The 12,199-nt window shown below is 32.7% G+C and overlaps 1 protein-coding gene across 2 annotated transcripts in view; it reads right to left on the reverse strand.

The window, feature by feature from the left end:
- The window catches only part of LOC118190756 (sodium/calcium exchanger 3-like), a 134,344-nt gene that overhangs the window by 33,101 nt on the left and 89,044 nt on the right, over positions 1-12,199 (reverse strand). For both annotated transcript variants that reach the window (XM_035361528.2, XM_085825632.1), the window contains exons 5-6: positions 2,840-2,910; positions 966-1,133 (exon numbers count right to left, since the gene is read on the reverse strand). In XM_035361528.2, coding sequence (XP_035217419.1) covers positions 966-1,133; positions 2,840-2,910 — 239 coding nt within the window. The remainder of the gene's footprint in view (positions 1-965; positions 1,134-2,839; positions 2,911-12,199) is intronic.

Here is a 12,199-nt window from a genome sequence, read left to right on the forward strand (position 1 = left end):
CATCTTGTCCAGCAAAGTGCTTTCTGAGCGTTTTCATCTAACTATTCAAATAACTTCTAAAATACGTTTTAAAACAAAACAAAACAAAACAATAAATAGCTAAGAAGATAATTAATTTTATCCTCGTGGAAAGATTTGCGTGTGTCTGGCTGTCTTTAAACATATTTATTGTAGGACAATAAAATTATCGGCCTAGATTTATAAATACATTAATACAGGTAGATGTCTAATGCTTTTACTGCCATGCGAACCTTTTACATTAGGTTAATATTTTTAAAAACTATTAAAATTTTTTTACGTTCACAATGTGCTCCAGTTTTAACTATAAAACAAATTTTCTGCTATACTCATACATTTTTACGATAAATTGGGCAATACCATTTTAGTGATATATTGAAATTTTGACATTGTGTGTTTTAAAGTATTTAAATATTTGATTAAAGTGCTCAATTTCCACAATTCGCTATTGCATTTTTCTTCTTCTCTTTTTTTTCTTTCCTTCCCCTCAACCTTTTTTTTATAAATTGAGGAAATGACTAAGAATCAACTAATAAAGTTATGTGACAAAAATAATGAAAATTAGATGCCTTATTAGAAGCAAATGACCATCTTAGTTTGACCTAGAAAAGAAATATCGGAATTATATTACTTCGAATAGTATAGTCACAAATATTGATCCAATACTCTCATTCCATGGTTTAATGACAGAGCGCACTTTTTAGTGGCAAAAACATTTGTATTATACAAATAGGACACAATTATTTAAAAAAATGGAAAATACCTTTTTACTGTAAGAAAAAGAGCTAAATTCATATAAATGCAATAACAGGACATCATACTTATGCGAAAATAAATAGAAAATTCAAGAAGAAATATTTTAGATATAATGCAGAATGAACATACATTAAAGACGGAAATCGATATGAAAGTAATGAAGGTCGCAAGTGGCGTGTTTCAAAATTTACCTTTCTAAGCTTTTTGCTCAACCTGGGCTTGGCTTTCTTGCTGCCCGTCAAGTCACGAATAGCACCAACTCTGTACCACATTCGTGTATGCTCGCTCTCTTCAACAAGCCTGACAGCCGCCAAGCACGCCGCATCCTCGGCTGATAAAGCAGGGTGTTTGCGTACCTCCTAAAAAATAAAATATTAAATAAAACTAAATATCTTATTACCATCACACTTTTACTGATAATATTTTGTAGCAGACCTCACAGTGTTATTACATGGTCATTCAATGCAAACTGAAGGTATTAAAAAATTGTTAGTATCAAAATCTCTCACAATTTTAGTTAAAAAAAAAATATATGAAGAACACTTCTTATAGATTTGTGTTCCAAACAACTCACTGGACAATATATTTTAGGTAATTTCTCATACAAGTTATATTTTAATGGTGCTGATGCTCCTTCATAAAGCTGCATCACCTTTATGAAGACTGTCCAATGTGCGTCTTCCACTAAGGACACTGATGGTTTGATTGCGTATGTTTTGTATTGCTTGTACAACAGCAGCATTGTAGTCTAACATGTTTATTAATGATATCTGCAAAAAGATAATAATCAATATTAAATGCATAGAAGCAGCGTTTAGTTAGCTTCCAGAAGGATAATTAATTGCCTTCGTTATGCGAAGATCTTGCTAGCAGCAAGATTCTTTCTAGTTGAGAGTTTCAAATCGTTCTACGTACACTTTCTCTATCTCTTTGCAGACCGTATTCGTTTCGCCTTTTTATTTCTCTGTTGTATTTTATATCCCGATATTCATTATTGTTGAAGGCGATATCAGAAGAACTCAAAGCCATTGGTCGTTGAGTCCCCTGATATCGAGAGGCTTTGATGATAGATGCAATGCAAATCGCTAAAATCCTCTAGCATTGGTTGTGATATTGACTATTGTAGAAACATTACTGAACAAGCTATTTTTCCTACAGTATATGAGCATGTCGTCTCACATCTCCTAAATGCTGGACTATCTGATGTCGACCTCTAAATCATGACTTGTGAAAGGAAAGAAAGAAATTCTTATCTTCATATAGTCCATCAGCATACATAAAGACACGATCCTTCACAACGGCGCTAAGAATGACTGCCATTGTTAAGGTCATCGTTTAACTTATCAGGCAAATTCATTTAACTTATCAGGTAAACCAGGCAATTCTCATTAATTTCACCACTTTTACGCCAGAATAATACTGTGATGATAATTCTTGCATTTATGTGAATTGAGTACTAAGGCAGATTAAATCCAATTAAAGCTAATCTGAGGCCCAGATGGAAAAGACTTTCGAAATCTCCAGTTTCCTAATTTTCACAAAGCCAAAACAAGATTATGAGAAATTAAAGAATGATTTCGCTGTCTTTTAAAATTTAGAGTTCGAAAGTTTTGTGTTTCAGGACCCATTCGTATCGGTGCGGTACTATCAGGCAACAGAAATTTCTCACATTTTTCATTCGAGATAATAGCTTCTATAGAACTTCTTTTTTTAAGCCTAAATTGAGAGAATTTAACGCACGATGAACTCGCTCTTGTAGTAGATTACCTCTTGTAGACGACAACCTCTGAAAGTTACTAGCATTTCTGAGAGCGTACAAAAATATAGGCATTCAATATAGCATATCTAATACGACTACATCCATAGAAGACCAAAATAATCTGGAATCGTGAGTAACTGAGTTGGGGAGGATTCACACTATATTTTAATGTATATCACTAAACATAATACTTATAATTCTTCATTTTCTGTTGAAAAATATCCTTTCTTATGAAGTAAAATTTCGAAGAGAAATTTTTGAAAAAAATATAAAATGAAATAGGAAAATAATAGAATCTCATCCTACCTTGATAAATTTTATCAGAGTATCTTTATTCACTTCACCTTTAGGAAAATATTCTTCTTTTTTCATCGGTACTAAAAAATAAAAATAATTATTATATCACTAATAGAATTTTCTAAAATAATAATAAAATTCAAAATTAGAGGATGAAAGGAATTTAAGAGCAGATATAATTCGACAATTTTGACAAATAACTGAAAATATGATTTAATCTTTCCAATTAATTCAATAAGTTTTCCTCTTTTATTTCTATTTTTTATTTTGCCTCATTTACATGTATTTTTTTATTTTACTTCTATATTTATTTTCTCATTTACGTGTAATTTTTATTAATTTTAGATGGATTTTTTATTTCTTTATTTGCTTCTATTTTTTATTTATTTTATTGCTTTATTAGCCCTAAAAGCTTATTCACTCTGTTGCCATTGAGCAAAATGTAATATATTTGTCTTTTATATTTAATCTGTCTGCTACTGATTGACAAACTAAGCTATTTAAAAGCAACAGATGCAGTTCTTAAGAACAATAATTCTTTTTTAATCTGATTGGGTTTTAAAAAAATGCATTTAATTTATGATATATATAAGTAAAATCACTATATTTTTTTTAGAATTATGTTACATATTTTTTACTTTTCAACTATACAGAAGATATATAACGGTCCCATGTTAACCTAAATGTATATTTATCTATCCTATAAAATGTTTCGCAATTCCGACACGGGCCATCTCTGTTGATAATCTTTACTGATAAATAAAAAGAGCTTTTCTGGTCGAGCGTTAAAATCTGAACCCTTTCAGATTGATTTATTGAATTTTTTCCCATTTATTTCTTTTTTAAAAAATAATTTTAGGATTTATAAAAAAAGTTTTTTTTTTTTTTTTTTTTTTTTTTTTTTAACACCTAGACAAGAAATTTAGGAACTAATTTTATTTAAAGTGTTACTTCGGCTGAACTGACTGCAGCCAATACTCAATACTGTTCTCACTCTAATGTAGAACGAACAGCCCCGCAAAAATAGCAGCGCGTAAATTAGAATATATGCATGCGAAGAGAAGTATTTCGAAAATGTTACCAACAAAAACACTGCAGCAGCAAAGACAAGCAAAGAAAAACAGTTTTCTTAGAAGATTGTATTTATCAAGTTCTTCAGAATTTTTTTAGCCTTGACCAGCCTGTGCATCAAATCTCAATCTGGCGGTAAAGGATAGTCTAACAATATGCAATTGTTTTAGATTTCAAGGCAAAATTGAAATCGGAAATGACTATTTTGAGTAGGACATGCAATCTTCTGTTTATGTTTTATTACTTCTAATCAAGAAAATCTACATAGTAATCTAGGAGGCATGAATTAAAATTAAGTCCTTATCTAATCAATCTGCGTTACAATACTACTCTACTTCAAATAGAAAAAGTTCGAATTTTCAAATCCTTTAAGAGAGAAATTTAGTCTTCACCAAAACGTCCCTCTTTTTGGACAGATAGCCGCAGTAAGCTTTGCTGTAATCCTATAAATTCTGATCCTTTTATTCTGCTTCGAAAATCCATATAACTAACCCCTATTTCACATGAAAGATGTTGCTTCAAAATTGTGGGCCTCCCACTTAATGAGATCACATTTAATATTAACACTCAGATATTGTTATCGAACAGGCGAGGTCCCACCCGTTTGCATGCGAAAACGTGGAAAATACATCTTTTATCATTATCAACAATTCGGCTAGTATTATCCAAGTATTATGGAAAAAAATTGCAGAAGTAAGATAGCCAAATAAGAGGCAAAGTTGCTAACAGATTATAGAAATAGGTCAAATAGACTATAGAAATTGTCAAGAGTCAGAAAACTATCTCCAAGTAACAGATTACGTCGCCAAACAGCTTGCTTTTGATTTAAGTCAAAAATTTAAAATTTGATAGAAAATCATATTATCTACATATTTAATATTCAAGAGATTAATTCTGAAATTAATAGGCCTGTTGTGGCTGTTTAAATTAAAATTATTTTGGGCGATAAAGTGAAACTTACAAACAAAATATCGGATTACTTTTTTCAAAAATTTATGATTTTTTTTTCAACTTTTCGAAATTCCAGTGACAAACACTTTATGTTTAACTATTTAACTATAATGATGTATGAGATGTTTAACTATAGTCTGAAGTTTTGGGACTAAAATTTAATTTTTTTTTTTTTTTTTTTTTTTTTTTTTTTTTTTTAATTTTACGTTTTGGCACATCAGTCGAAACTAAGGATATTAAAAGTGAAAAATATTTGCAAAACACCTTGAGATAAGCATTCATAAATAAATAATTATAAAAAATTAATAAACTAAACAAACATCAAATCAATAAAAATCAAATCAAAATACTGAAATGTAAAAAAGATATACTAAAAAAGCAAAACAAAATGTATACAAATAAATTAAACAGCAGTTCTAGCTGTATGGAATATTCCACAGTGTAGTTAACTTAGAAAATGTCATTAGAGCATTTTATGTTCTGTGCCTTTTTTTATTCGAGAAGATTAAGATGTGTAATAATGAGTCTAAGCATTGTTACCCAATCCGTTTGTTTTATTAATGCAATAAAATTTATATAAACCTAAATAAATTTTGATAAAAAACCTGTAATAAATTCAAAGTCTCAAACTGGTTCTTGCTTCCAAACTATCATAATAATTTTGTTTATACCAACGCTTAGCATGCTTCTAGTTGAGAAAATGGCTGAAAAATGTGCGCTTTAAAAAAAGTAGTCTACATAAACATATAAAGTTGCAAAGCAAAGTCAACACAGATTTTGCTTTTGCAGTCAGTCCTAAGAGTCAGTAGAATTTATTGCGAGCTGCAGTCAATGTACAAATTCCAAATCTGTTTACAATAACGACGTAGTTAGTGACTTATGTTAACACACAGAGACAAACACGATTCCTTGGCTGTCATCCTATTCAACTGAATAAACAAACTCAAAACAAAGTCCGTTTACCTCTGAAATTTTTACTGTGTTCCGGAAACTATGTCAACCTAAGTAGTTAAACCTAACAGTGTAACCCTAACTTCAAGCTTTCAATGGTTCATGCATCGGCCAGCCACAATGGGAGATACATCAAATAATTAGGTCTAAATTAATCTCATTAACAATTATATTCGCTCTCTCTTCTTAATTCGTTTTATTTATTTGTTAATTTACGAGCATCTGGCGCAAGCGAAAAGAATACTGAAAAGAAAAATTAAAAGGCTAATTAGTTAACCAAATCAAAGTAACTTGTAACCTAAACTTTAAAGTGCTAGCAGCTTTGTAACTTTTATTAGAGACTTATTAAAGAGCTTTGTAACTTTTGTAACTTTTATTAAAGAGCAAGCTTTGTAACTTTTATTAGCAGCTAAGCTTTAACTAACGAACTATTAATACAGTTGTTAGCAGTTACTAATCGTAAAAAAGTAAAGCAATTGAACATTCTTTTCGAAATCTTTTGTCGAAGGTTTTGGACTTAATACAAAGTTGCCTTAACTACAGTTAATAGAAATATAATAAATAATTTTTAACAAAATATAATAACTAATCTTTAACAAAACATGCAACTAGAATTTATCAATTATACGTATTTTCATCCCATGATTTCAGCAAATTTCGCGGGAAACTGTAATCTTTCTTCCTGTGAATCATTTAATGAATTCAGTAAATTATATACAGGGACTTACTTAAATAATTTATACGAAACAGCGACAGATTAGAACAGTATATTTCTTTATCAAAACTAAAATAATTTTTTTTGAAAAAAAAAAAAAAAAAAAGGTTTAAAGTCGCGCGGGTTTTCGGAACTGTCATGAAGACCTGTATTTCAACAGCATTTATTAGCTAAATTTGTATAATTACTTACTTTGTAGAGACATTAGGTATTTTTGAAGCAGGAGAAGTGAAAAATGAGCAATGCCCTCGCCGGGACTCGAACCACGGACCTCTCGAATACGCGTCGAGCGTACTGACCACTACACCACGAAGGCATGCTAAGAAGGCGGGAGAAATACCTTATATACTACTACTACTTTTAAAGGGCGACTGGGGATTAGGGGACAACCACCTTTTTTAGTTCGGGCAACACTGTAGAGACATTAGGTATTTTTGGAGCAGGAGAGATGAAAAATGAGCAATGCCCTCGCTGGGACTCGAACCATGGATCTTTCGAATACGCGTCGAGCGTGCTGACTACTACACCACGAAGGCATACTAAGAAGGCGGGAGAAATACCTTATAACTTTAGTCTCTATTTTCATAATTTTACATACATTAAGATTACGTTTACATTATTGAAGAAAGCAAAAAAGCAAAATGTCTTAAATTGTAAGCTAATATATAGTAAGGGACAAAATCTTATGATCAGATACAGCCGGTCCTGCCGCTCAGAAAATTTAGAACAGGATTTACAGGAAAGGTTGCGCATACTCACAAAAAAGACACCTTTGCCTATTAATACTTTTTAGCATTATTATAGTTGTTCTTCATATTTTCACCTAAAGTGAGATTCAACTGAACACAAATCTTTTATATACTCGTAGTTTTTCTCGCTATCTTTCTAAAATACGTTAGATATGTTTGTTCCCTCTCTCTCTTGGAAGTAACAACATTTATTTCACTTATTCGAGATAGCATCATTGTTTTCATTATAAGATGCTGTCGACTTCTTCGTGAAATGTTTAACACCAGTTGACCAACTATATGCAATCGTTTTTACTTCAGAATAAATAGACCATTTTTTGTTACACCTGCTATTTCGTAAACAGATAATTCTTTATTTTGCTTCAATATATAAATGAATCGTATTTTTATTACTGCGAAGACACGGTTAATTCTTTTACTGCAGTGTAAATGAATCACACTTTGCTATGCTGCAGACACAAACAGTTCTTTTGTAACAGTAGGTATTATTATGTTATTAAAACCGGATGAGGGTTTTTCATTTTTTTTTTTTTTTTTTTTTTTTTTTTTTTTGGCATACCTATAAACATATTACGTTTTACCACTGTGTATTTCTGCTAAGTTAGAAAAACACTTTATTCGTTTAAGTGTAAACGAATCATGTTTTGCAATACTTATAGATACATATAGTTCTTTTCCTTCAGTACCTCAATTGATCACTCTTTTACTACGCTCTAGAAACGAATTACTCTTTTACTTCACATTTGGCTACGCTGTAAACCTAGATAGTTTTTTTCTTCGGTAAATGTAAAAGTATCCCTTTTTGCTGTGGCAATATGTAAACGGATCACTTTTTTATTATACTGTAAAAAAAAAATGATTCTTTTGTATTCCCTATAAACCATGTTTTGCTACTCTACAGCTTTTTTTTTTAACTCCATTATGATTCTATTCAGCTAATTCTTTTGCTACATTTTTATTTCATTCTTTCCTTTAAGTAGCAAAAAGTGATAATTTTTGCTAATCTATAGTTTGTTCTAAACGGATCACGTTTTGCTACTTTGAAGGTATATATAGCACTTTCGCTTCAATATGAAACTAATCACTTTTTTCTGTGCTGTAGAAGTTATTAATTTGCTTCAGTAAAAACTGATCATATTTTGCTCTGAGCAGATTCAGATAATCCTTTTCCATCAGTAAATGTAAAAAGAATCATCTTTTGTTACACTATAAAAATGGATAATTCTTTTGCTTCACCTACAGCTACAAACTACAATAATTTACCTTATTTTTCTTCTTTATATTATTACGTTTCTGTTATATTAAAATACAAATTTAAATCAAATTAATATTCAAGGGAAATATTTTAATTCTTTAGCGTAAAAAAAAGTTACAGAATTCCACGAAAATGTCAAATATATGGAAATGTCCAAATGTCTGGGAAACAACCCATACACTGTTAATTATGCTGGTACATATGTTATCGATCTCCCTTGAAATCTATAGAATTTTCGAATTAACCATTGACAATCTAAGTCTGAATTCTAGCTTTTTTTTTTTTTTTTTTTTTTTTTTTACTTTGATGTTTTTTCCCTTCCCATGTCAACTGATTCTCCTTTCGCTGATTGATGCCAAGCGGTAAAATATAATTTTTGGCTTCTGAAATACAAAATGATTTACATGTATTATTTACTATGCATATCGTTATGGAAGAGCATGCGAATGTTAATTGTTTTAGATATGCATTTTTGGTGGGTTTTCTGTAGGGTTCCTATTTACATCATGCATAAGGAATAAACTGGACAGAATAATTCTAATGACGTAATGTATTGCTTAAAGATATTACAGTAAATTCTTCGCCAGTATTACCCTTTGTTATTTATTTTCGAAAGATATATGGTGGAATGAAATAGTTTTGCAATTGACTTTTTAAACTATCTCATAACGCGTGCCTTATTCATTCTTTTATTTTTGTTACCTAAACTTAGCACGCAAATTCTATCCAAAGCGAAAAATAAATAAATTTTTGCTATAGATCTTTTCTTTGTTTGTGTATCAAATCACCGTTGGCAACAATTTTAAATAATAACCATTAGAAAACTAAAGCGACAGGACACACACATTTTTAAGCTACAGTCATCTTCTTCTTATCGAAGTTTCTATACCATCTCCTTGGAAACATGTAATGTACATTGTTTACTTCAAACATCTTCGTATCTTACTCTTTAAAAGTTTCTGATTCTTACGCATAAGCAAGTGCTACTATTTTTATTAAAATCTGAATAAAAAGATGAAATTTCCTTTTATATCTATATACACTCATGTCCATAAATTAAGGATAATTTAGAGTCACGCGGAAATCGAACTCTAAAATAATTATATCACCTGTAAAATCACTACACACATCTTCAAGAATCATATGCAAATTTTAGGAAGTAACCAGATGACACCGATGGTACGTCACAATGACGAGAGTGTAAGAGAGTGATATATAAGGAATACAGGCAAAGAAGTAAAATTGTTCGCAGGCAATTTATAAGCATTTCAGTGCAATAACCGAATAGTTATGACACAAAGGACGCATTTGGATGATTTTTTACGTGGTAGAATTATCGGCCGTCCGGAATGTGGGCGTACCCAACTGGAAGTATCAGACGAACTTGGAATTGCCTAGAGTGTCATCTCCAGGCTTTGGCAACGATTCCATGATGGTAATGTGAGTAGACGTTACAGCACAGGTCGCCCCAGAGTTACAACGCCGAACGAGGACCGGTATTTGGCAGTTACTGCCAAAAGAAACAGGCGGAGCACAGCCTCAGACCTGTCTCGTCAGGTCTCTTCAGCCACTGGTACGACAATTTCAAGGCAGACCGTGTACAGACGCTTAGGTCAGATTGGTCTATATGCTCGTAGACCTGTCAGATGCGTTCCACTTACTGCAACTCACTGTCGCCTGCGGTTAGCCTGGAGTAGAGAGCATGCATTGTGGACACCGCAACAGTGGGCTTGTGTGATGTTTTTCGACGAGTCCAGGTTTAGCTTGCAGTCTGATTCTCGCCGGACTCTCATATGGAGAGCTCCAGGTACCTGTTACCACCAAGAAAACATCATTGAACGACACAGTTAAGGTGGTGCAGGAGTGCTCGTTTGGGGTGGAATTATTCTGGGTTCCAGAACTGACCTGCATGTTCAAATTGGAACCATGACAAGCCAAATCTATCGGGACGTCATTATGGAACAACATGTACGTTTGTTTCGGAGCGCCATGGGCGCACTATTTGTGTTTATGGATGACAACGCCCGTCCTCACCGTGCAAACATCGTAAGCGAATGCCTTCAATCGGAGGATATCACCCGTATGGACTGGCCAGCATTCTCACCGGACTTGAATCCAGTAGAGCACGTCTGGGACATGCTTGGCCGACGAGTTGCAACCCGTCAACCTCATCCTACACGTCTACCGGAACTTCGGAGAGCATTGCTTTTTGAGTGGTGTACTCCCAAGATCAGATAGATAATTTGATACTCGGCATGCCTAGGCGTTGAACGGACTGTATTGCATCGTCTGGGAGACATACAATGTATTAACAATCATACCAACCATGTAATATTGGTTTTTTGTAAATAGGGGTTTTGTTTTTTTTTAATTTGCTCCTGGGAGAAAAAAATCGCTAATTTTTTTAATAATATCAAACATATAGCATCGTTTTTGCTCTTTACCTTTTGTTTAATAAATAAGCTTTACGAATAAGTCAAATTTGTTTTGCTTCTAACTCTTCCTTTGCATGATTTTGCATTATCCTTAATTTATGGACATGAGTGTAGATAGATATACAGACAGATAAACTGTTATAGCTTTATTTATTTTTAAGAACATGTTTAAGAGAGATATTATTTACCATAAAATAGCAGAAAGTTGTTCATAAATATTAGCATCAGAAAACACAGTTTGACATCTTGAAAGAAGAGATGCAGCTCTTATCTAATTATGAAATTTAAGGCATTCATTCCTGCCTCAGACGAACTTGAAGAACAATGAGCTTATTTAAAACTAGACAAAACAGCATCCTTAATTTGGCATAAAATTTGAATGAAATCGATTTCGAAGGTGATCGATCGCTGCGTGAACGAAGTTCATGCTGCTGGGCGCCTGAGTGAGAGACCCTATTCCAGTCTAGCAACTGGATGTGCTTCCGCTTGTTGGCGATCGTAGAGGTAGTCGATCAGAGACAAACCGTTCTTCTTCAGGAAGGGGGGAGAGAAAGCCTAAAAAATGGCATAAGCGACGACCGTATTCATATTAAAAGCGATGGGCAGAACAAAATCAACACAAATGTCCCATGTTGCTCTATCTAGCGAGGGAAATAGTAATGGAACGTCAAAAATTAAGATATCAGAATTCTAAAAGCATTAAGTTTGGTTTGTTTTAGTTTATTATGACAAAGCACTCTAGGGCTATCTGCCTAAGGGGAGGGATGACTTCGTGGAGGAACTTTCTATGAGAAACTGGCTCGTATACACGTTACACAAGGTGAAAACCAAGAAAACCGTCCATGCAGCCAGCCCGTTCGTCTGGATTCGAACTCACGTCTGAACTACCACTGTTCAGCGATTTTACCACTCGGCCGCTCGTGGGCCTTTAAAAGCATTAGGAAGCACACGATTGGAATTAATAACATTAAATAAAGAAGATATATTTTTGTGAATGTAAGAAAGTTCAAAGAAATCCAGTTCACTAGCTGAAGACGTTTTATCAATAATTTTTGTAGAACCAAAGCCAAAACTGAGATTCAGTTTCCAATCATGATTGGCTATCAAAAATGTGTTTCTATTCTCCTTATCGAACATAAGATTCGTGTTTTTTGACACGAAATTTTAATGCTCTTTTATGTTTCCGAATGTCCTAAACCACGCTGACAAGATATGCTATAACTTTGCCAAGAATTAAGGTCA

The sequence above is a fragment of the Stegodyphus dumicola genome, chromosome 10 (genome assembly GCF_044657685.1).
Source record: "Stegodyphus dumicola isolate Sdum_Otavi_A_Nest chromosome 10, ASM4465768v1".
Classification (NCBI taxonomy): Eukaryota; Metazoa; Arthropoda; class Arachnida; order Araneae; family Eresidae; genus Stegodyphus; species Stegodyphus dumicola.